Source organism: Mustela lutreola, chromosome 7 (genome assembly GCF_030435805.1).
Source record: "Mustela lutreola isolate mMusLut2 chromosome 7, mMusLut2.pri, whole genome shotgun sequence".
Classification (NCBI taxonomy): domain Eukaryota; kingdom Metazoa; phylum Chordata; class Mammalia; order Carnivora; family Mustelidae; genus Mustela; species Mustela lutreola.
The window spans coordinates 52,598,802-52,622,983 of record NC_081296.1 but is presented as its reverse complement, the minus strand read 5'-3'; the positions used below and the strand labels follow the sequence as shown (position 1 = coordinate 52,622,983).

The 24,182-nt window shown below is 42.1% G+C and overlaps 1 protein-coding gene across 10 annotated transcripts in view; it reads left to right on the top strand.

The window, feature by feature from the left end:
• Nucleotides 1-10,988: 10,988 nt before the first annotated feature.
• INTS14 (integrator complex subunit 14) overlaps nt 10,989-24,182 on the top strand; it is a 36,865-nt gene continuing 23,671 nt past the window's right edge. For 2 of the 10 annotated variants that reach the window (XR_009355424.1, XM_059180832.1), the window contains exons 1-6: nt 11,109-11,532; nt 15,871-16,154; nt 18,401-18,508; nt 22,446-22,601; nt 23,389-23,507; nt 23,957-24,099. Coding sequence is in view for 9 of the 10 variants with exons in the window: in XM_059180832.1 (XP_059036815.1) it covers nt 15,933-16,154; nt 18,401-18,508; nt 22,446-22,601; nt 23,389-23,507; nt 23,957-24,099 (748 nt within the window). In the remaining variant the exon portion in view is untranslated. The other 8 variants (XM_059180839.1, XM_059180834.1, XM_059180835.1 and 5 more) reach the window with 8 other exon arrangements.

Below are 24,182 nucleotides of genomic sequence, written 5' to 3'. Positions count from 1 at the left end.
TGAGTGATAATAGATGTGTCAGGGAAACTGACATCAGGAGTCCAAGGAAGACTTGTTTTTCAGTATACCCTGATGTTCAGTGTAACTGTTTAACATTTTTACCCTGTGCCATCTCATGATACTTTAAATTTAAATTTAATTTAATAGAAATAACAATAGTAACAATAATACCCATCACAGGAATGTTGAGAGTAAAAACACATAAGTTCTATAAAAAGCATTGTACAGGGGCACCTGGATGGCTCAGTGGGTTGAACCTCTGCCTTTGATTTGAGTCATGGTCTCAGGGTCCTGGGATTGAGCCCTGCGTTGGGCTCTCTGCTTGGTGGGGAGCCTGCTTCCTCCTCTCTCTCTGCCTGTCTCTCTGCCTCCTTATGAGCTCTCTCCCTCTGTCAAATAAATAAATAAATAAAATCTTTGAAAAAGCATTTATACAGAATCAAGTGCTACATAAGGGTTGATTTTATATAAAATTTTAATTTTGTAGTTTTATTTTTTTAAATATTTTATTTATTTATTTGACAGACAGAAATCACAAGTAGGCAGAGAGGCAGGCAGAGAGAGGCGGGGGAAATAGGCTCCCTGCCGAGTGGAGAGCCCGATGCGGGGCCCCATGCAGGGCTCGATGCGGGGCTCCATCCCAGAACCCTGAGATCATGACCTGAGCCGAAGGCAGAGGCTTTAACCCACTGCGCCACCCAGGCACCCCTGTAGTTTTATATAAAGGTTTGATTCTATATTTTTCAGGAGGGGAAGAAGAACATGAAGGGCTCTGAAAAAGTCCTCAGTTTATAAATTAAGTAAATATTTATTAAATCTCTAGTTAGTGTCTACAGATTATTATAAAACATTAACTAGAAGTGGTTGGTTTTGCATTTAAAGGAATATATTTAAAGTGAGATGAGTAACTCAGAGAGTCTTAGGTCACTTAAGGTAAGAGGAATTACAGACACTAGTTAGCGCAACTCCCCATTTGAGACATGCAGAAGCTGAGATCCAGAGAGGAGCTCCACTTGCTCAACATGGCACAGCTCGTGAGTGACTGTGAGCCTTCTAATGCCCCAATCTTCCCAGCAGGCCACACAAATTAGAGACGCAAATGCATTTGTCTTTTAAAGGAAAAAAGGAACAAGCAAAAGAAGAAGTACAGAATAAGTACATTTCCTTCTCTGGTCCTTGATCCTATAACCGTCTTTCCACCATCTCCCTGCAGCTGCTGTCCCATGCCCTGAATTCAACTCTGTAGCAAGCCTGCTTGACTCTCCTAAAGAAACTCTGGAGAAGGTCTTTCTTTCTGGTGTGCCAGTGATGTCTAACAGAGCTGAGCCGACACCCCAGCTGACCCCTCCTATCTAATCACATCATTTACCTTCAAACTTGGACATCTGAGTATCTTCTTAGTTCTGGAAACTTGTCAGAATCCAAGGTCTCAAAGAGTGAGTCTGAAGCTGGACAGCAGAAAACACCCCATTCTTCTGTCCCCAGCTCCCCTACGGAATTCTAATTCAAGGCAGGGTCGGGTGTGAAGGGCATCTCAGGGGAAGAATATCCAATCCCTGCTAATACTCGCCTCTAAGAAGCTTATCAGGGCATTGTACAAGCCCTGGGTCCCAGTGCCTCTGCTAGAGCCCGAGAAGGTGGGCCTTCCACGGGGAAACAGATGGGCTCTCCGCGGCCCCCTGTGGTCAACAGGCAAACGGGAAACTTCCCAAATTTGGCTCTAAGCTCTAGGAATGAGAGATGGTGCAGGGTTCCCATGCTTAGGGGGAAGAAAGATCTGGAAAGATCCAGAAGGTGCTCTGAGGGAACCAGGAGAAAGTGCTTGGGGCTTAAGAGATCAGAAGACCTCAGTTAACACCAGGCTCTGTTTGCTACTGTGTGATTCTAATTGTAATCTAACTGTATGTGTGGAGATAGTAATACCAGATCTTCCTCTTTGTAGGGTGGGTGTGAGAATCAAAATTAAAAATGAGGAAATACCTGCTCAATTTCACGGTGAACTTAAAACGGCTCTAAGAAATAGTTTATTTTAAAACATGGTCCATTCAGAAACATGAGAGAATGTGGGGAAAGTACTCTAAACTTTGCAGCATTTGGCACTTGAAAAATATTTTATTAGGCCTAAGGGAAATCCTCTGTGGAAAGAGCACTGACAGATCTCCGGAGAGCAAGAGGGGACATCCCAAGATACCCAAGGAATTATGCCTCCAGCTCAGGACTGGAGGTGTTGAAATGAAGGTGGGGCAAGGCAGTGGGAACTTATGACCCTTACCCACTGACCTGGAACCCACTTTAATCACCTAGCTCTGCCTGATCTTTATTGACTGCTCCTTCCACCCCTCCCTGTTTCCCCCAGGGATAGAGATCACATGCAGTTTTGATTGTCCTCCTCTGAAATAGCAGGTAATCCCTCACCGCTTCACCCCTTGCCCTGCTTTATCCAGAGTGGCCTATAAGGTAAGAAGGTGCCCAGGTCCCCCTGCTGAAGCGCACAAGGGTACCCACCCCCTGCAGAAACACCGAGAAGGGGGGCTGACCTCTGCCAGTCACCACGTCCTTGTCTTTAGGCTGCTGCAGGCAGAACCAGATCTAGTTACTTCCCGTCTCACCCCCGCTGTCTAACAGCCTCCACATGGCCCAGAAAGATGGAAAGACGAGGGGTGCCAGAGTGATTCAGTCGGTGAAGCAGCTGATTCTTCATCTTGGGTTCATGAGTTCAAGACCCACATTTGGCTTTAAAAAAAAAAAAAAGATAGAAAAAGGAACCAAATTCACAAGGTAGAATTATGAGAGATCTTTTTTTTTTTTCCCCTAGAATAATTCCTCTAATTTTTACAATGCTATTTGTGCCATACAGGAAATTCAGGGGAGAAGCAAATTCCCAGAAAATGAATATTCCTTTTCTCATATACTTATAACTGCTGCCAAGGAGTTCTTTCTAGTCTGTAACCTAAATCTCCCCTGCTGGAGTTGAGCCTGGTTCCTCCTGTCTTGTTCTCAGGGATTGTGGCACACTTGAAATCCAGGCTGTAGAGAGGTCTGCAACTCAACCAAGAGTGGAAGTATGGCCCGGACAGGCAGGGTGCGCGCGGGCAAGTTATTTAACTTCTCAGTGGCTGTAAATCTCTCCTGTACAATGAGGATGATGATACACTATCTGCTTGGTAGGCTCGCTGTGAAGAGAAAGTATATTAATATGTAAAACATACCAACAGGGTCTGGTACTGTTGTTGTTATTCCACTTGTGGAGACCATAGCCTGCTAGGGGCAGCAGGTCCCAGAGCAGTCCACTGTGACAACACCGTACCGTGTACTTACTAGTGTGGTCGCCTGACTCGTGTCTGCATCTCTTACTAGTCAGGGAGCTCCAAGAGGACAGGGATCTTACCTGTATATTCATGACTGAGTCCCCAGAGTCTGAAACAGTGTCTGACACCCAATAAATATATTGTGGACGAAATGAAAAGGGACATCCCAGTGAGGAGATGCTCCGAGACAGGGTGCCTGAGCTACAGACTGGGGTGGGAAGGTGAGGAGGAAATGCCCACTCACTGAGGTTCCTGACCATTCAGAAACAAAGTGCTGGAGAAAGACCAGTACCACTGAGGAGGGAAAGATGATCTGCTTTGTTCTACCACGTCGTCTCATGTTATAATCTCCCTCCAAAAGGGTGGCAGGACAGGTAGGAAAGTATGGGCTCTGACCCTCACGGTAATATTGCTAATATCAGGTCTGAGGAAGGCAGGGTATAGAAACTATGCAAGTCAGCAAGGAGGCCTTTTCCTCCCCAGCTCAAGGCCTTTCCCATTAGAATAGGAGAAAGAGGGAATGAGATTTTTTGCCCAATGGCAAAGGGTTTGTGGCTAAGGCTAGTTTATTTCTGGGCCCACATCTGGAATTGAGGTTTGACCCTACAGCTGCAGAGTAGAAAGGAGATGAGATTTGGCAGGGGTTTGCAAAATCAAATGCCTTCAGGGCCTGGGTGAATAAAATTAAATTAAATTAGCTCTACTCAAAGTCAGCAGAGAGTAATGAGGGCTGTGTCTAGACAGAGAAAGAATGACCCATCAGTAGTCATTCCACTGTTAAAACCATTTAAAAACATTAAAAGGTAGACAAAATGAGCTGAATTAGACCTACAGGTACTACTTTGCAACATCTAATAAAGTAACAAGTCCAACCAGGAGCAAGTCTCCTAAGGTCTCTCGGAGTCTGGCCCCTCATTTATACAACCAGAAAAGCAGAGCTTCTGGTTGGGAAGATGGAAGAGGTACAGTGTGAGCCTGTAGGAAAGTACTTAGATCTGTCAGGCATGGAACTGTCACAGCCCAAGACCTTTTGCTGGTATTGTTTTCATTGTTCATATTATATTGTTTATGGGATACTTTTTTTTTTTTAAGATTTTATTTATTTATTTGACAGACAGAGATCACAAGTAGGCAGAGAGGCAGGCAGAGAGAGAGAGAGAGAGAGAGAGGGAAGCAGGCTTCCTGCGGAGCAGAGAGCCTGATACGGGGCTCGATCCCAGGACCCTGAGATCATGACCCGAGCCGAAGGCAGCAGCCCAAACCACTGAGCCACCCAGGCGCCCCTATGGGATACTTTTTTTAAAGATTTATTTATTTACCCATTTATTTATTTTAGAGAGACAGCACCAGTGGGGCAAGGGGCAGAGGGACAGAAGCAGACTCCCCACTGCGGGTGGAGTCCAAGGCCTTAGATCTCACGCCCCTGAGATCATGACCTGAGCCAAAATCAAGAGTTGGATGCTCGACCAACTGAGCCACCCAGGCACCCCTATAGGGTGTGGCTACACTGCTGTCACTGGTGGGAATAAGCCAAGTAAGCCCCCACACATCCCACAACACTTCATCCCTCTAAGCCAGTGGCTAGAGCCATACCTGAGGCAGGGAGCTGCAGGGTCAGAGTCAGTGTTTGGCCTTCTTAGTCAGGTACTCACCCGGAGGGGCCTGGGGCCTACAGGAGAGGTCAAACAGTGGAATGACTACTGATGGGTCATTCTTTCTCTGTCTAGACACAGCCCTCATTACTCTCAGAGGTCATCCTCTCCAACCCTCAGAGGCTTCAATGTGGCCACACAGAAATCCCCACAGCACCAGTAAAATGAACAACTCCCCTCTAAGTAAAACTTGCCTCATCAGTCTGATTTTACAAAGGAATACCAACTGAAGCAACAGTGAGATTTTTTTTCCTTATCAGTTGACAAAGGCTAAAAAATGTAATATCCAGTGCTGATGATAATACTGTGAGTTATCAATCTGATACAGTAGCAAAAGAGACCTTGTTAAACTGGAAGTCAGGTCATGTCCCTCCTCTACTCCACTTTCCAGGGCTTTCCCCCCATGTCAGAGGAAAAGCCCTTGCCACATCTACAAGGCCTATTCCGACATTGCTTGTAAGAGCAAAAATTGAAATCTATCGAAATTTCAATGGACAGGCACTTGGGTGGCTCAGTGGGTAAAGCCTCCAACTCTTGATCTCAGCTCAGGTTTTGATCTCAGGGTCGTGCATTTAAGTTCTGCCTTGAACTAAAAAAAATAAACATCAATGGAAAACTTGTACATAAATGGTGTCCTAACTTTCCAATAATCAATTATATAGCAGTTCAAAACAATGAAGATGATGCCCAAGATACACTGATATACTAGTAATAATAAAAACAAGATATAAAGGAGAAACCACCAAGGTTTTTATACACCTTGCAGACTCCTATTCTTCTAATACTGACTTTAGTGTCAACTTCGTCCCAGGTCTCACTTCCATTCCAAAGGGGAAAGTGTTCATCCTCTCCAGCCCTCTACTTCCAACTCAGGCTTGGTCTTTGGCCCAGGCTTCAAGTGTGGGCCTCTCTTGGAGGGAAGGGTTGGGGAGGATAAAGGGTGGAGTCCCACTTCCACTTACCAAATCCTTATTTAGGCCACTGCATTGTTTATAAACACACACACACACACACACACACACACACACACGCATGCTCCCAAGCACTCTAGCTTTGAATAGAGCCCTTTGGGGAGGGGGAGACTTAAAGGCAGTTTGTGGTGTGGGGAAATAAAAGAGTCGAAAGAAAGATGAGGAGTTGTGATTCTCCCATTCCCCTCCCTTCCCCTCTTCTAACCCCCTAGTCCCCACCACACACACATCCAGTTTGGAAGGAGCCTCCTTCCAACCTACAGACTCTTGATTTTGGAGCAGGTCATGATCTCAAGATTTTGAGATCAAGCTGAGTGCAGCTCCGCACTCAGCAGGAAGTCTGCCTGAGATTCTGTCTCTCCCTCTGCTCCTTCCCCTACAAATGTGCTCTCTCTAAAATAATTTTAAAAAATGAAAGAATGGAAGGAAGGAAGGAAACTAGTTTTGTTTGCTTTATCTGCCTTTTCACTGGAAGATGCTACCAAAGTTTTAAGAGGGTGAGGGGTGAGCCTGGGAAGAAAGATGCAGGCCCAGATCATGAGGCACCTTTAAAAATTTAGTTTGTAGGGGCGCCTGGGTGGCTCAGCGGGTTAAAGCCTCTGCCTTCAGCTCGGGTCATGATCTCAGGGTCCTGGGATCCAGTCCCGCATTGGGCTGTCTGCGCAGCAGGGAGTCTGCTTCCTCCTCTCTCTCTCTGTCTGCCTCTCTGCCTACTTGTGATCTGTCTATCAAATAAATAAATAAAAGTTTAGTTTGTAATGCTTTTCAAAGAAGAGGTTGTCCTAAATAAAGAAGTTCCATTCTACTTTCTTAGACAAATGTAATATCAAATTATCTCTCTTTCCTGCTTTGAGTTTTTTGTTGTTGTTGTTTTCAAATAGTCTCTTACTTCCTTCTTATCTTCTTTACACAAATGCATACCCAATGTTACATACCAGACCCTTGGGAACCAGTGGTGGGTAAGCCTCACCCTATTTAGAGTGGAGATGAACTGGTATTGTGTAAAATCTCTACTTTGTTCAGTGAGTTTTTCTATTATTTTAGCATAGAGAGAAGTTTTGTGGTTTTCTCAAATGTTGTGGAAAGATTGAGGAGGATTGAGAGCAATTAAAAGAGGGGAGATCACAGTTTCTTCATGAAAGGCACACAAGGGAAAAAAGACATGGAGGGAGAACCTACAGATGACAAGAGACTTCAGAGACGGCATGTCTGGATCTTACTTGGTTCCTGACTCAAACAACCAAAGTAAAAAAAATAAAATTTAGGGGCACCTGGGTGGCTCAGGGAGTTAAGTGTCCAAATCTTGGTTTCAGCTAGGGTCAAGATCTCAGGGATCAAGCCCCACAGCGGGCTCCACATTCCACATAGAGTCTGCTTGAGATCCTCTCCCTCTTTTCTGCCCCCTCCTCACTCATGCTCACATTCTCTCTCTCTTTCTCTGAAAAAAAAAAAAGAATAAGTTTTTAAAAAATTTTTTAGTTTAGGGGCACCTTGGTGGCTCAATGTGTTAAGCCACTGCCTTCAGCTCGGATCATGATCTCAGGGTCCTGAGATCGAGCCCCATATTGGGCTCTTTGCTCAGGGGGGAGCCTGCTTCTCTCTCTCTCTGACTGCCTTCTCTGCCAACTTGTGATCTTTCTCTGTCAAATAAAGAAATAAAATCTTTAAAAAAATTTTTTTTAATTTTTTAGTTTAAAAATTAAAAAAAAATTTTTAAGTAAAATTTATGATATTTTGAGATAACTGGGTATTTGAGAACTGGTATTTGATGATATTAAGGACTCATTTTTAATTATTTTTTATTTGATAATGGTATTATAATTATTGGGTTTTTGTTTTAATTTTTTTAAGTCTCTCACTGTTATGAGAATGCAAAGACAAACTCCACAGACTGGGAGAAAATACTTGCAAGATACATAACCGATAAATGAATGTTATCCAAAATACACAAACAACACTTAAAATGCAACAGTAAAAAAAAGAAACAACCTGATTTTTAAAAGTGCAAAAGACCTGAACAGAACAGACCCTTCACCAAAGAAGATACATGGATGGAAAGTAAGCACATGAAAATATGTTCAACATCTTATGTCATTAGGGAATTGCAAATTAAAACAACAGTGAGGGGGCGCCTGGGTGGTTCAGTGGGTTACAGCCTCTGCCTTCGGCTCAGGTCATGATCTCAGGGTCCTGGGATCGAGCCCCACTTTGGGCTCTCTGCTGGGCAGGGAGCCTGCTTCGTCCTCTCTCTGCCTGCATCTCTGCCTGCTTGTGATCTCTCTCTCTCTGTCAAATAAATAAATAAAATCTTTTTAAAAAATAAATAAAAATAAAGCAACAGTAAGAAGCCTCTACCCACCTATTAAAAGAGCCAAAATCGAGAACACTGACAACACCAGTGCCGCTGGGGAGCAGCAGGAACTCTCATTTATTGCTGCTGGGAACGCAAAATGGTACAGTCACTTCAAAAGACAACTTTTTCACAAAAGTCTAGTTTCTCACAAAACTAAAAAGCTCTCGCCATATGACCCAGCAGTCTCTTTCCTTGGTATTTATTCAAATGAATTGAATACCTATATCCACACAAAACCGTCACAATAGTGTTTATAGCAGCCTTATTCATAATTGTCAAAACTTGGAAGGAACCAATATGTCCTTCAGCAAATGGTGGTACCTCCAGACAGTGGAATATTTATTATTCAGCACTAAAAAGAAATGAGCCATTAAGCCATTAAGCCATAAACAAACATGACAAAAACTTCAGTGGGAATTACTAAGCAAAAGAAACCAATCTGGAAAGGCTACATACATTCAGGGAAAAGCAAAACTATGGACACAATAAAAAGATTAATAGTCACTGGGAGTCGGTGGGGGGTGGGGATAAAAGGGCAGAACACAGAGAATTTTTAGAGCAGTGAAAATACGCTGAATGATACGACAAGGGTGGCTATCCGAATGCCCCTCGAGCCCCAGTACCTAGCACCTATGAGTGGCCTAGAATTTCTGTCACTAACCTTTGCTTTTGCCAGACCAGAGACCAAACCACTCTGCCTTTCAAAATCCTCTGTTGATGTGGTCCACTGTTTCAAAGCAAAAATAAATAAATAAATAATGATAGATTATGCAAAGGAAGTTATTTATTGATTCTCTCTAATGTGTGTGTGGAAACATGCAAATGAAAGTCTCTGGAGTGAGAAAAAGAAATTCATTAGCCATCTATGCCTTGAAAAACAGCTCCTGAAGAACTTCTAACTCTTTGTGCTAGTGTTCTCTGATTATATATTCACTGAAAAACCTTCCGATTTTTCATGGGATTCTAAGACTTTACAAATAAAAACAAAAGACTTAACAGTTGCCTTAAGTGACGCAGTACCCTTGGCAGTTACATTTTACTGTTCCATTTTAATATATCGCTCTTTTGCTTCCGTAATCTCCTGAAAGCCTATGTTCAGAACAAGGTTACCAAAATCTGATCACCCATCAGCAAACTAATAAACTTAAGCTTCAGAACTGGGGAAGGGAGGGCGCCCGGTGGCTCAGTTTGTTGGGCAACTGCCTTCGGCTCAGGTGGTGATCCCGGAGTCCTGGGGTCAAGTCCCACATTGGGCTCTCAGCTCCATGGGGAGTTTGCTCCTCCCTCTGACCATTTCCCCTCTCGTGCTGTCTCTCTCTAATAAATAAATAAAATCTTAAAAGAAATAAAGTAAGAAAACAAAATAACTGAGGAAAGTAAGTCCATGGAGCTAAGCTGGAACTACCAGGAGAACTGCGACCCTCTGGCTGAGTCCTCACCACTTTAGGGGTAACTAGACAAGTCCCGTGTCCTGTACACATTCTTGGCCACATACCTCCCAGGAGGGAAAGAGTTAGAAACTGTGACCAAGTAATCAGGATGCAGCCTTACTTACCTAGATCCCATTATGTTCAAGCATAATAAGGTTTTGAGACAGCGAGGTTAACCAAGTTGGGGAAAGGAGTTCTGAAGCAAAAAGGACAATCTGCAGCTCCCCAGGCCCTGATGCTGGCAGAGAAAGTCTCAGGGACTAACTCTCTCCTTTGGCCACCTTGGACATCAGGAGGAGTCGGGGAAAGAACAACAAACAACTGGAACCTTCACTCTCCCACAGAACAAGCTGTGAAAAGTCAGACAGATTGGGATGTTAAGTTCAAAGCATCCTCCCTCCTTGCCTCACCCCCAGGAGGACCTCACCCCATCCCACCAACTAAAGGAAAAAGAGGCAGAGGTCTTTTTCTGTTCTCACTTGTAATCTGTGTGGTACAACAGGATTCTTTGAACCACAATTACCCAGGCCTGCTTCTCCCTGACATTTCCTGGCTCCCTACGTGGTTAGAAAGTTACTTCTTGCCCCCTCAAAGACCGGAACCGGGCTGGGGCTGCTACGGGGCACCGGGTGGCCAGAGGTGAGGCAGGGAGGGCCCATGGGGCCTCACGGGGAAGTCTGAGTGCAGATCCCTCAGCCAGACACCTCACACTGTCGGGAGAAGCAGTGAACCTTCCCTCAGAGAAGGGCGGGGGGCGGTTGGGGGAAAGAAAGTGAGCCTCGTGCTGAGACCCAGAGGGAAAGTCTTAACTTGTCCATTGGCTGGGGTCAGCTAAGAAAAATATATGGTGTACTTAGCAGGAGCCCTCCTCAGCAGGGCGTATAGTTAAAGAAGAGTTTGGAGAAGATTCTGTCACCTGGTTCAGAGGACGTGAGTGAGGGGGCTCAAGAGTGTGGGCAAAGAGGTGCACGCGTCAGCAAGTGTGAGGCAGGTGCACCAACAAGCCCAGGTGAGTGAGGAGGCTGGAGTGTGAAGGGCCTGAAGAGGTATCTCTTCAGAGAAGTGGGCAGAGGGCCAGAAGGAAAGAGAGAAGAGCCCGAGAAGGGAGAAGAAGGGAGGAAGAGAAGGAAGGGGAGACAGGGCCCGGGCTCCCCAAGGTTGGGGATATTGGGGAGAGAGGTCCCAGCGCTGTGGAGGGACGCCGAGGAGGGCGCGCCCCCTAGCGGCGGCGCCGCGCCAGAGCCCTGCCGCTCAGGCCTTAAAGCCCCGCCCCAGCCTCGTGCGCAGACTGGCGCCGGCTTCCTTTTTGTCCCGCGGCCTCTTCGTTCCGGCTGCGGTGCGCGGGCGGAAAGTTTACGCGGACGGACTGTGCCGGCGATGGGCGCGGGGTGAGTCGGGGAGCCCGAGGGCCTCGGGTTGTACTTCGTTGCTTGTGGAGCTGCAGGAAAAGGGGTCAGGGGTCGGGAACGACGCGGAGCCGGCCCCCGGCCTTCCCGCCGCCCCGCGCGGTCTGTGCGGCGCCAGTTCCGGGCCCTGCTCCCGGTCTCGCCTCACCCGGTAGCTCGGGGTCGCGGGCCCCGCGTGAACACCGCGATTCGGGCCACTTGCTCAGGCCCTTTTCGTTCCCCCTGCCCATAAGACTTCCAGATCTCAGTCGGGGGTTTGGACTGATTTTGAGGTTAAAAAAAAAAAAAATCACTCCCCGACTGCGATTCAAATGCTGTATTCCCAGGCTGGCGGTTCCGAGATGAAGTTGTATCCGAGAACCCGGGAGGCGCTCCTCAGGGCAAGGGAAGTCAGGCTGGCAGAAACCTGAGGGTAGGTAAGGACGCTAACATGAATGCCCGGACTCCTAGAAACCCGAAAAATTCGAGTGGAATCACGCTCGGAGAGCGAAACAGCTGAGAATCCATTCTTTTGCAGTCAGTTGCCAGCTGCAGGGAAGTTGTAAACGTGTTTAGGTGATTTGGCATTAAGGCCGTCAGGTGGCTGGGGTCTGTTCTCAGGCATAGACTGTTGAGAAAGATGGCTTGTAGTTGTCTTAGCGTTACATGTAAGCTACTTTAAATAGTACTTCTGGGAAAGGGGGAGAATTAACCCAAGTGAGAAATACTTCTCGTTCTCAAAAAGTTGCTGGACTGTGGTGGGCATGGAATTTTTTTTTTTTTTTTTTAATCCGGCCTAGAGTGCTGGAGTGAATCATCCTTCAAGAACATGCAAGTCCCTCCTTTAATTCTGTGCTTACAACTTAAGTAATGGTTTCCCTTGATTTTCCACTGTTAAGAATGTGGATGGACGCCAATACATCAGTAGGGAGAAAAAGCCAGCTCTAGAGGTGTTTGCAGAGAAGGCAAGACTGCTGGCTATGGGCACCCTTTCCCGTGTTACAGCGTATTTCAGGGGCCAGAAATGCTTTTTTATACCTGATCTAAATCTTTATATGCTTTCCCAGTCTCCTTGAAGAGTTGAGGAAGTACTTCCCATGATATCCCCAACTTTTTTTTTTTTTTTTTTTTTAAATAAGAGCGAGGGAGAGAGAGCCAGTAAGTACAGTGGTAAGGGGCAGAGCAAGAGGGAGAGAACTCAGGAAGCACTCATCAGGGCAAGGGAACTCAGGCTGCCAGAAACCTAAGGGTTGGTAAGGACCCTAACAGGAATGGGTGGGCCCCTAGAAACTTGAATGGAATCCCACTCAGTGAAACTGCTGGGAATGGTAAAGTGGCTTCATGCACAGCATAGAGCCTCCTGCAGGGCTCAATCTCACAACCCTGAGATCATGACCTGAGGCAAAATCAATAGTCCCCTGCCCAACCAATTGAGCCACACAGGTACGCCCCCCCATCTTGTTCCTCCCCTCTGAACATTTGTTTATTTGAGAGCATGCACATGTGCGCAGGCATGTACATGGGGGACAATGGGCAGAGGGAGAGGAAGAGAGAGTCTTAAACAGACTCTCTGTTGAATGTGGAGCCCAATGTGGGGCTTGATCTCATGACCCCATATCATAAACTGAGCCAAAACCAAGAGTCTGAGGCTTAACCAACTGCACCACCCAGGTGTCCCTTTCCAGCTTTCAATGATGAATAGGGGTCTACATGGAAATGGGACTACCATGTGAGCTGGATAAGCTCTATATGTGGGCAGAGACACAGGAATCACTAGTATTTGCTTGAATGAGGAGGAGAGAAGGAAATGTGTTTCTGGTTTCCCGAATTAACATTCATCCTGTGTTTTGCCAAAGAATGTTCTGTGTGGTGCCTAGGGGTAGTTTATTACTCATTATCAAATATTTGTCAAGCACATACCCTGTGCCAGTTACTGTGATAGGTTCTGAGGAGATGTTGGTGGGCACCATCTGATCCAGTCCCTGCCCTCAGTGACCTTATGGGCTAATATAGTATAATTGTACCAATATTATACAGGGCTTCACTTCTTGAACAACACTAGTAAGACCCAGAAAGAAAATAAAATAAACTGAGAAGATGAAGTAGTACCAAGTTGATACACTTAAGCCCATACATTTTACACTAAAGGAAACCCACAGGCTCTGAGGCCTGTTGAGTTTGACTTTGGGCACAGTTTTAACAAGCTTGATTACCTGGCTTTCTAGCCCATAGTAGCCTAGAAGAAGCAAATTAGGGAATTACTGAGTTAGATAGAATGTAAGCTGATGGACTAAAAATTAATCATAAAAAGGCACCAAAACAGCACAACAGCCTGGACCCCTTGAATACAAGGCATTGTTTCTGTGTATATTCTATGTAATCCCTGTTTTATGGGACCTTCATGGTAATTGTGTAGAAAAGGGTTAAATGGGAAACAGGGTTAGCAAGTTCAAACTGGATTTTTTGCTCTAGAACTTTTCAGTGTCTTTATTAATGCCTGAACTCATTTTTCTTGGAGCATCTCTCCAGAACAGTGTTCTGCAGCACACAGTGCTGGTGTGGGGGTGAAAAAAAAACAAAAACAAAAACAAAACACCAAACCTGAGAACAGCAGGGTGCTAGGCAGTATTAGTGTTTAGAGTGGTGGTGCCAAGTCATCATAGAGTAGGTTATGTTTTGCACAGTGTTTAATGAGGCAGAAAACAGGGATACATATTTTAATTTTGTCTACCAAAATGGCTAAACATTTTGGAATTTTAAAGAGTCTGGGGAAGTAATTTATATCCCTCATTTGATCTTTATTGACGTTAGATACATGAGGCACTACTGTATTTGAAATGTGTCTCAGGCCGCTATGTGGTAAAAAGGCTTTTCCTACTTCCCTTGAGTCCCTGACCCCTGTTTATAACCTTGCTTACATGAACCATTATGTTCTGAGTTCCTGACAGCCTATTTACAAGTGGAATTTTATAATACGTTTGTAGTTGGATACTTCACTGTAACAAGCAGTTTGGCCAGTGTAAAGTGTTTTTGAAGTAAGTTCCAAAAAAGAGGGGCCTCTGGGTGGCTTAGTTGTTAAGTGTCTGCCTTCAGCTCAGGTCATGATCCCAGGGTACTGGGATCGAGCCCCACATCAGGCTCCCTGCTTGTCTGGAAGCCTGCTTCTTCCTCTCCCACTCCCCCTGCTTGTGTTCCCTCTCTTACTATGTCTGTCAAATAAATAAATCAAATCTTTAAATTTAAAAAAAAGTTCAAAAAAAGTGAGCATTTAATTTCTGAACAATTTTGTCCATCCAGGGTCTTCCCTAATTGTATATATGCAGTGACTTTTATGAAGGTGCAATTAGAATATACGTACAATCCTATGACCTGCTTTCTGGCATTTTATATAAATATTTCTCATATTTAAATACATGTCTTTTATTTATAGCTATATAAGAGTTCATTATGTCAATATACTATAGTTGCTTATCAGCAGAGTAGCAGCAAGTTGTATCCCCATGAGCAGGTCTGTATATTTGAACTTTCTTGTTTATTTTTGAGAACAGAACTCTTTTCTTCATGCTAATACTCCATCCGTAATTTTAAAGGAGTCTGTTTTCTCCATTTCTTCTGCATATTGACTTTTTTTTTTTTTTTGAAGATTTTATTTATTTACTTCTTTATTTATTTATTTAGAGAGAGCCTGAGCTGGGGGAGGGGCAGAGGAAGAAGGAAAAACAGAAAGGAAGATCTCAAGCACTGCCAAGCATGGAGCCTGATGCGGGGCTCAATTCCAGGATCTTGAGATCATGACCTAAGCCAAAACCAAGAGTCAGATGCTTAACAACTACAACTGAGCCACCCAGGCAGCCCTCTGCATACTGACTTTTATACATGATTTCCAGAGATAATGTCAGCTGGTCTACATACTCTTTCATTTTGTTCTTTTCCCTCACAATGAAGCATTGTTTCCCAATTTACATACAGCATTACTGAGCTAGTAGTAGTTTACTGCTTTTGTCATGCTTAATGATTTCCAGCTTTATCTAATTTGGATTATGACTCTACTAGCCCTTTAATTTTTACATTTTACATTCATTTTATTAATAAAAATGGCATCAAGCAACAAGATAAATGCTCAATTACTGCTGTATTGATTAAGAAAGTGATGGTGCCCCCAAAAAAGGGTTGCTTGTCAAAAAGCACCACCGTGTGACAATTAGAAATGTTCCTTCATAAATTAAGTGTTGGGGAAGCAATGTAGGAATATTTGTTATATTCAGTTGTATAAACTTTGAAATTATGAAAGTCAAGGGCTACCTGAATTTAATATATTTTTTAATAGAAATATGTGGTCCTTGGGGCACCGGGGTGGTTCAGTCGGTTAAGTGGCTGCCTTAGCCTCCAGTCCAGGCTCCAGGGTCCTGGGATCGAGCCCACATGGAGTTCTCTGCTCAGCAGGGGAGTCCGCTTCTTCCTCTTCCTTTGCTTGTGCTCTCTGCCCGCTTGTGCTTTCTCTCTCTCTTTCTCAAATAAATAAAGAAAATCTTGAAAAAAAAAAAAACATGTGGTCCTTGAGTTATGGCCATTTAGTGGGTGATTCTAGGAGTTCACACAGTGAATTAAGTTGCTTTCCTCCCTCTGAAGTCTCTGCAGTTTTGCCTTTACCTCAACTTAAATGAGGTTTGCTTTCACTCATTTCTGCAAAGTTTGGTTAAAATTAGGGTGGGGGAAAAAACCTTTTTTCTCTCTGTAACATGTAAGACCTAATCATACTTATTTTCTACAGCATTTCTCTGTTCATAGCTGTTTGTTTGCACTCTGACCGGGAACACTGGGATCATTTTCATCATGCCAACAGTGGTGGTAATGGACGTATCCCTTTCCATGACCCGACCTGTGTCGATCGAGGGGTCTGAAGAATATCAACGTAAGCACCTAGCAGCCCATGGTTTGACGATGCTGTTCGAGCACATGGCCACAAATTACAAGCTTGAGTTTACAGCTCTGGTGGTTTTTTCCTCACTTTGGGAGCTGATGGTTCCCTTCACAAGAGATTACAACACACTTCAGGTATAAAAAATAATGAGTTATTATATGTACAGGGCCCAGATTTTTAGGAAGGAAAATAGTGTTATCATATTGCACCAAATATTTATAACTTGGACTTTTTTTTTTTTTTTTTAAGATTTATCCATTTATTGGAGGAGGGGGAGGAGCAGAGGGAGAGAGAACCTCAAAGCAGATTCCGTGCTGAGCACTGAGCACAATGATCTCAGGACCCTGAGATTAAGACCTGAGTGAAAACCAAGAGTCAGGTGCTGAACTGACTGTGCCGTCCCAGTGCCCAATATAACTTGGACTTACTTAATGTTAAGTGTATGGATATGATATCTGAATATGGTTATAAAACAAAGATTCACTGGGGCACCTGGGTGGCTCAGTGGGTTAAGCCTCTGCCTTCGGCTCAGGTCATGGTCTCAGGATCCTGGGATGGAGCCCCGCATCGGGCTCTCTACTCAGCGGGGAGCTTGCTTCCCTGCCCTCTCTCTCTGCCTGCCTCTCTGCCTGCTTGTGATCTCTGTCTGTCAAATGAATAAATAAAATCTTTAAAAAAAAAAAAAAAACAACACTTATTATGACCATCAATCTATGGGCATAATATCTGCGTATAGCTGTGAAACAAAGATTCATAACCAGTAATAAAGGCCTTATGCCTTTGGTAGAGCTAGGAGTTTGAGCTCTGAGTTGTTGCCTTATTTTCTTCCCTGAGTTTTCTGGAATTTTCTGTGGAAAGGAGAGCATAACAGGATGTAGTTCCCCATTCTCTAAGATTCAGGGTACTTTAAATCCAACACCTTATTATTTTCTACTTTCCTATAAAACTTGAGATGAAAAATAGCCCTTCCTTATAAAAACCTTTATTCTAGAGTAATTCAAAATATTTCCTCTCTAATAAATACCCTTTGATTTACAGATGCCAAGAAATTATAATTTTTAAACCTCAGTTGATAGTTCATAAGGTGTTGTCTGGGATACGCCAGAGAATTTGCTTTCTGACAACATCTCTAAGTTATTATTTCCAGCAGTACCTCATAATGGTCAATAAGTGTGGAATTAAAACAGTTTAATACTTGTTGGGCAGGTTAGAGATCCAGGATCAGTGTAGTTTGATTTTTTTTTTTTTTAAATAAAAAGTAATAAGATTTTGTTAAATCATTTATTTTCTCAGTTGTTTCTTTTTAATGGTACTCAAAAGCTCTTTAAAAATTGCACTGGAGGGCGCCTGGGTGGCTCAGTGGGTTAAGCCGCTGCCTTCGGCTCAGGTCATGATCTCAGGGTGCTGGGATCGAGTCCCGCATCGGGCTCTCTGCTCAGCAGGGAGCCTGCTTCCCTTCCTCTCTCTCTGCCTGCCTCTCTGCCTACTTGTGATCTCTCTCTGTCAAATAAATAAATAAAATCTTTAAAAAAAAAAAAAAAAAAAAAAAAAAAAAAAATTGCACTGGATTTCTTGTAAATGAATAGTAAACTAAGGATTTTGGATGTTCAGCAGTTTTGAAATTTAGAGAGTTGCTATCTGAGTTGTTCTGAGTAGTCGAGAAAGCCAGGTACCCTGGAGTTCTACTGATGGGGCTTAAATCTAGACTCTGTCACATCGAGGCATGCAGCCTGGGAAAGTTACCCCATCATTCTGTACCTTTGTTTCCTCATTTTAAAAATAGGTCAGTAGGGGCACCTGGGTGGCTCAGTTGCTTAAGCAACTGCCTTGGGCTTAGGTCATGATCCCATTGTCCTGGGATCGAGCCCTGCATCTGGCTCCCTACTTGTGGGGAGCCTGCTTCTCTCTCTCACTCTACTGCTCTGCCTACTTGTGCTCTCTCATTCTCTCTGTCAAATAAATAAAATCTTTTTTAAAAAATTAGTTAATAATTTATACTTTACAGAGTGTTGAGATAACTAAATGCATATGAAGTGCCTAGGTTGGTGTTTATAATATAGTCAGTCAATGATTTTTGTCTTTTTTTTTTTTTTTTGGCGGGTTTAAAAGTTCTTCATTTTAGTTACTTTCTTCAGGGATCCCTTACAAAGCTATGGTGGACTTTTGACTCTCACTTGAGAATAGAATAAAGGGAAGCTCTTTTAATTGTCCTTTGTGGTTGAGGAAGCCTGTTTTACCGTTTTCTTTGAGAAAATATGCTTTGGGGCTCTCAGAAACACAATGTCCCCTGTGTAACTATTCATGCTTTGAACAGTTTATGTTGTTCTCTAATAACAAAACAGTACAAAATAATGAGCAATTTTATCTTTTATTCGATCAGGAAGCACTAAGTAATATGGATGATTATGATAAAACCTGCTTGGAATCTGCGTTAGTTGGTGTTTGCAATATCGTTCAGCAAGAATGGGGTGGTGCAATTCCTTGCCAGGTAATGATCAATTCCTTTTTTCCTAAGTTAAACCGTTAAACCATTCCTTTTTTCCTAAGTTAAAAACCATTAACCGCTGAGGTGATTTGATTTTCTTTAGGCTCTGACACAGCATGCATTGTAATTTCTATAAACTGCATTATACAACATTATTGGTATCTTTTTTTTTTTTTTTTTTTTTTTTTTTAAAGATTTATCCATTTGACAGAGAGAAATCACAAGTAGACAGAGAGGCAGCCAGAGAGAGAGAGAGAGGGAAGCAGGCCCCCTGCTGAGCAGAGAGCCCGATGCGGGACTCGATCCCAGGATCCTGAGATCATGACCTGAGCCGAAGGCAGCGGCTTAATCCACTGAGCCACCCAGGCGCCCCAACATTATTGGTATCTTTTTAAAAGAAGGCACTAAGTCAACACTAATATGCTCAGAAAACAGCACAGTTATGCCTTAAGGAGAGCATTCTCCTAGCATATTGGCTTATTGCAAACTAGTACTGTTTGTATAAAACATGAAGGGCTCACAATTGAGTTTCAGAGCACTCACTGTAAGGGGTAATTGTAATTTTGAGTGATAGAATTATAAACATCAGTACAAGATAGTCTTCATTATCTCGGTGTAATATTTATTTAGCAAATGTTTGACCATCTCAACTGAGTTGTCTAAAAGATGAGTATGAATGCCATATGATCTGTTGCCCTTCAGATCCACAGTAGATCCACATTAGCATCAGATGAGAACAGAGTATTAGGATAAAAAGAATTAGAAGTTTGCTATAAACAGGTATAAACATACCTTGGAGATATTGTGTGTTTGGTTCAGACTATCAGAATAAAGCTGACGTTGCATAAAGTTGAGTCAGTTGAAGTTTCTGGTTTCCCAGTACGTATAAAATTGTTTACACTGTACTGTAGTCTATTAAGTGTACGATAGCATTATGTCTAGAAGACATAATGTCTATACCTTAATTAAAAAATACTTTATTGCTAAAATGCTAGCCATCATCTGAACTTTCAGCAAGTCATAATCACTGGTCTCAGAGCACTGTAACAAAGGTAATAATGAAAAAGTTTGAAATATTGCAAAAATTACCGCCACGTGACAAACACAAAGCGAGCAAATACTGTTAGTAAAACGGCACCGATAAACTTGCTCAGGGCAGGGCTGCCGTAGACCTTCAGTTTGTAAAAACTGCAATATCTGTGAATATATTGCAACAAAGCACAAAAGTAAATATGCTTGTGCTTTGAGAAGTGGTAGTATATTTTAAAGGAGAAAACAAATCACTAAAAGGAAAATTAGAGTAATCTACAACAGGAGTCAGCAAGCTTTTTGATATTTGTGACAACTTCTCAATTCCATTGTCATAGCGTGAAAGCAGCCACAGTTAATAAATACATAAATGACTTTATTTACAAAAACAGGCAGTGGGCCATAGTGTATGATTTTTTTGTTATATGGTCAAACACCAGTTCCTCAGTAGTGTCAGTGGCATTACTGGTATTTATTTTTTAACTAAGAATAAGATTGTGGTTGCCTGGGGGTGAAGGAACAGTAGGGAATTGACTCAAATGAAGCATAAGGGAAAATGGGAAGTGCCAGGACTGGTCTTTATCTTAATTGTAGAAGTGGTTGCTCACCAAATATAGTTGGAAATCCCAGAACCATATACTAAGAAGGATGAATTTTATTGCATGTAAATTATATCTCAGTAAACCCGCCTTTTAAGTTTGTTTTTTTCTTACTACAAAACCACCTGTTTTACAGAGTATGAGCTCATGGGTTAATGAAGACCCTGAGCTGTTACTAAAAGGTGAAATCATTTTAATAAATGCCATAAATGCCTTTTGATCACTTTCTTTACAGAAATAAAAATGTTTGGCATTCCATAAACATTGTTTGGTAAATCTGCATACAGAATACCATAAGAATATATTGTATATTGAATAAATGAAATTTTGTTGTCAGTATCTTCTGAACTGGAAGCTAGTAGATAGCAGTTTCCTTTGCTGTTGCTTCAGTCATTTTAGAGAAGAAATTCAGAAAATTTGTAACAAGGAAGGTCTTGTGCAACACACAGCCTTCTGTCTGTTAATATTTTTTCTTCCTTTACAAAAGGAAGAATCTGAATTTGAGATGTCCTATACCCTGAGGGCCCGGGGCCAGGCCTGGATCCACTTAGGTTTGCTTGATGAGTTTTAGAGTGAACCACGTCCAAAATACCATACTAGAGATAGAAGTTATTAGTGATTATTTTTATAATCAGTTACTGTCAAATAGAGTTGTTTTAATTTGGAAATTTGTTAACCAGGGTTTCAGACAGCTGGACTGTGTCTCATTATCTGTGTAGTCTGTCTCATTTTGACATTGCATGAAAAATTTCATACTGAAAAAAGTTGGGGCAGAAGTAAATCATTATATAGCAGTTGTTCGTATAAGAGGAAACTGCCTTATCTAGTCAATTGACTGTCTTCCCAGAAAATGACATCTCTCTAGGTGACTGCCATTGAGCATTCTTTGACTTTAGAAATGAGTGTCAGTCTTGGTACTTCACATGGTACGGTCACCTAATACTGCTTTAATGGCCCATTATTATCGAGTTACAAGGCTAGGGTAGGAAGAGCAAAAATAATCCTCGCCTGGAATGCTTGGAAAATCTGCCACCACATAGGATCACTGAGGCAGTGAGGAAGAAATTTAGTTTGTAACTATTTTCCATTGTTGGTATATTTTGAAGGCTTTTTCAGATTACAAATTGGTTAAGGGTGTGTGCTTTGGTGAGTGCTGTGAAGTGTGTAAACCTGGCGATTCACAGACATGTACTCCTGGGGATAAAAATATATGTTTATAAAAAATAAAAAATTTAAAAAAAAGGTATATTATAGTCAAAATGACAAAAAAAAAAAAAAGAATGTACTTTAAAGGCTTATAATGTCTGGTTAAATGGCTTTTATAAATACATTTTTTTAGAGCAGGAGAACGGCAGAAGGAGAAATAGCAGGCTCCATGTCCAGCATGGAGCCAGACATGGGGCTCGTTTTGACAACCCTGAGATCATGACCTGAGCTGAAATCAAGAGTCAGACACTTAACCGACTGAGCCACCCAGGCACCCCTATAAATACTTTTTTTTTTTAGGATTTTATTTATTCATTTGACAGAGAGCACAAGTAGGAAGGGCACAGGCATAGGGAGAAGCAGGCTCCCCCCTGACCAGAGAGCCTGATGTAGGGCTCGCTCCCAGGACCCTGGGATCGTGACCTGAGCTGAAGGCAGAGGCTTAACTGACTGAGCCACTCAGGCGCCCCTATAAATACATTTTTAAAACAGTTGTCATCTTAATTGACCATGGATAAAGTTTGTCATCTTTGAAAATAGTGTCGATGTCAGACTTCTGTGCTGATGCTTCCTAGGGTCACATGTAAAATAGAACCACATGTCATTCTTGACGTCCAGTGCTAGGCTCTAGTTTTAATACAATTTAGTATGAGTTGGTTATGATTTTAAGTGTTTATAAATAGATACTATTTTTTAGGTTTAATTAGATAAAATACAGGAAAGTGCATAGATGTTAAACACGTAGTTTACTGAGTTTTGACAGATGCACACACCTATGTGTAACCACCACTCCAGTTAAGATCTAGCACGTTTCCATTATCCACCAGTTTCTTCACTTTCCCCTTTCTAGTCTATATCCCCCCAACACCCCACAGCTTCTATTTGATTTATCTTAGCTTTGTTGTACCTGTTCTAGAACTTCATGTAGAGAATCACACAGTGTGTCCTCTTTCACTTGACAGAATGTTTTTGAGATTTATTCACCTTGTTGCTTATCTCCCTGCAGAGGTGGGTTTTTCAGTGTAAATACCATTAGGGAGAAATGAGACTGCTTTAAATAAATATGTTATTTCATGTACAAACCTTCTCTCATTCCTTGCAAACAGGTTGTTCTGGTGACAGATGGCTGTCTTGGCATTGGTAGAGGGTCACTGCGACATTCCCTAGCTACTCATAGTCAACGAGGCGAGAGCAACAGGTTTCCGCTACCTTTTCCTTTCCCATCTAAGTTATACATCATGTGCATGGCAAATCTGGAGGAGGTAATACTGCGTTCTTTTTAGTTTGATTGGATACATTTTAGGACTTTATTTTTAATATATTCCATTAGTTTTATATTGTATATACTATAACATTGAACTCCATTGCTTTCAGCTGAGGCTAATCACTAAATTTGGAAGGCTCTAGGTCTCAAATGCTTTTTGAAGATTCAGAGTGTTGTCCATCTCTGGAAACATAGCCGGCAGGAGTTGTTATCTATCCTGCTTCCCACAAAGACTCTTCAGATGCATAAGAGTTAAAATGTTCTTTTTGGTATTAGACATTTACCGTGTTTAGAAATTCTTATGTCCATTCCACCAGAAACACGGACAGAAATGTACTTGAACTTTTTTGGTAAAGTAACATTACTGTGAAGTATGCTTTATTAAACTCTACTTCCTGGTTTTCCCATTTATTTGGGAAAGTTATTTAACATTTGTTCACCTCAGTTTTTCTATCTGTGAAATGTAGATAATGATAGTTCTCACAGAAAAGATGTTAGAAACACTTTGGAGAAAAGATACTGTGTAAATACCAACTGTGGTCACTTCTGAGAATCTTTGTAAAACTACTTCTGAGTAAAATAGCTCTACTGGTATCATTTTATATAGCATTCCTCTTGGTAACCTTGAATCAAAATTGTTACAGTTATTTTCGCCTCAGGTTGTTTAAAAAAAATAATCTCTCTTATTTATTGCCTGTGTTATTGTGATGGGTGTGACCTTGGTGTGCTGATAATAATTTGGCATTGTGTGCCACTTTAAAAGGGTCATCTGTTTTGCTTTGTAGCTTCAGAGTACTGATTCCTTGGATTGCCTTGAACGTCTCATAGATTTAAACAATGGCGAAGGACAGATTTTTACTATTGATGGCCCCCTGTGCTTGAAAAATGTACAGTCTATGTTTGGGTAAGTATATGCTTAGAGCTTTTTTGCCTCTTACAATCTATTATTATAATTTGATATTCAGCTATAATGTCTGTTTCACTCTTTCTAATTATTGTCATTTCATTTTCCCCAAGTTGCACAATTTTTAGACAAAATGATTGGTAGTAGTGATTTTTAAAAGTTCATTCCCTTTTAAATTAAGTGGGACTAAATCAATAATGCCTATAGATACTGACTTCCTTATAATGACTCGGCAGTTTCAAAAAATTAACTTGCTTTTGGGCTTTTCAAAATTGAAATTTCCTCACCAAAAATGTCAGATTTTGTTCTATTTCACAAATGGTCAGATCATAGTTTTAAGAATTGATTTGAAGGGAAACGTAAACTTAACATCTTGAAAAAATTACTTGAAATAAATGATATGTATCGTAGAAATACTCTTCTTATAACAATTAATTGTCATGTTCTAGAAAACTGATAGATCTGGCGTATACACCTTTCCATGCTGTTCTCAAGTGTGGCCACCTCACTGCTGATGTGCAGGTCTTCCCCAGACCAGAGCCCTTTGTTGTAGATGAGGAAATCGATCCCATCCCTAAAGTCATCAACACAGGTGATGTGTTTTTTTTAACTTTCTCTTAGTTCTTTTGTTATCTTTATTTCCTTATAACTTCTCGCATCTTCTCTATCCAGGAG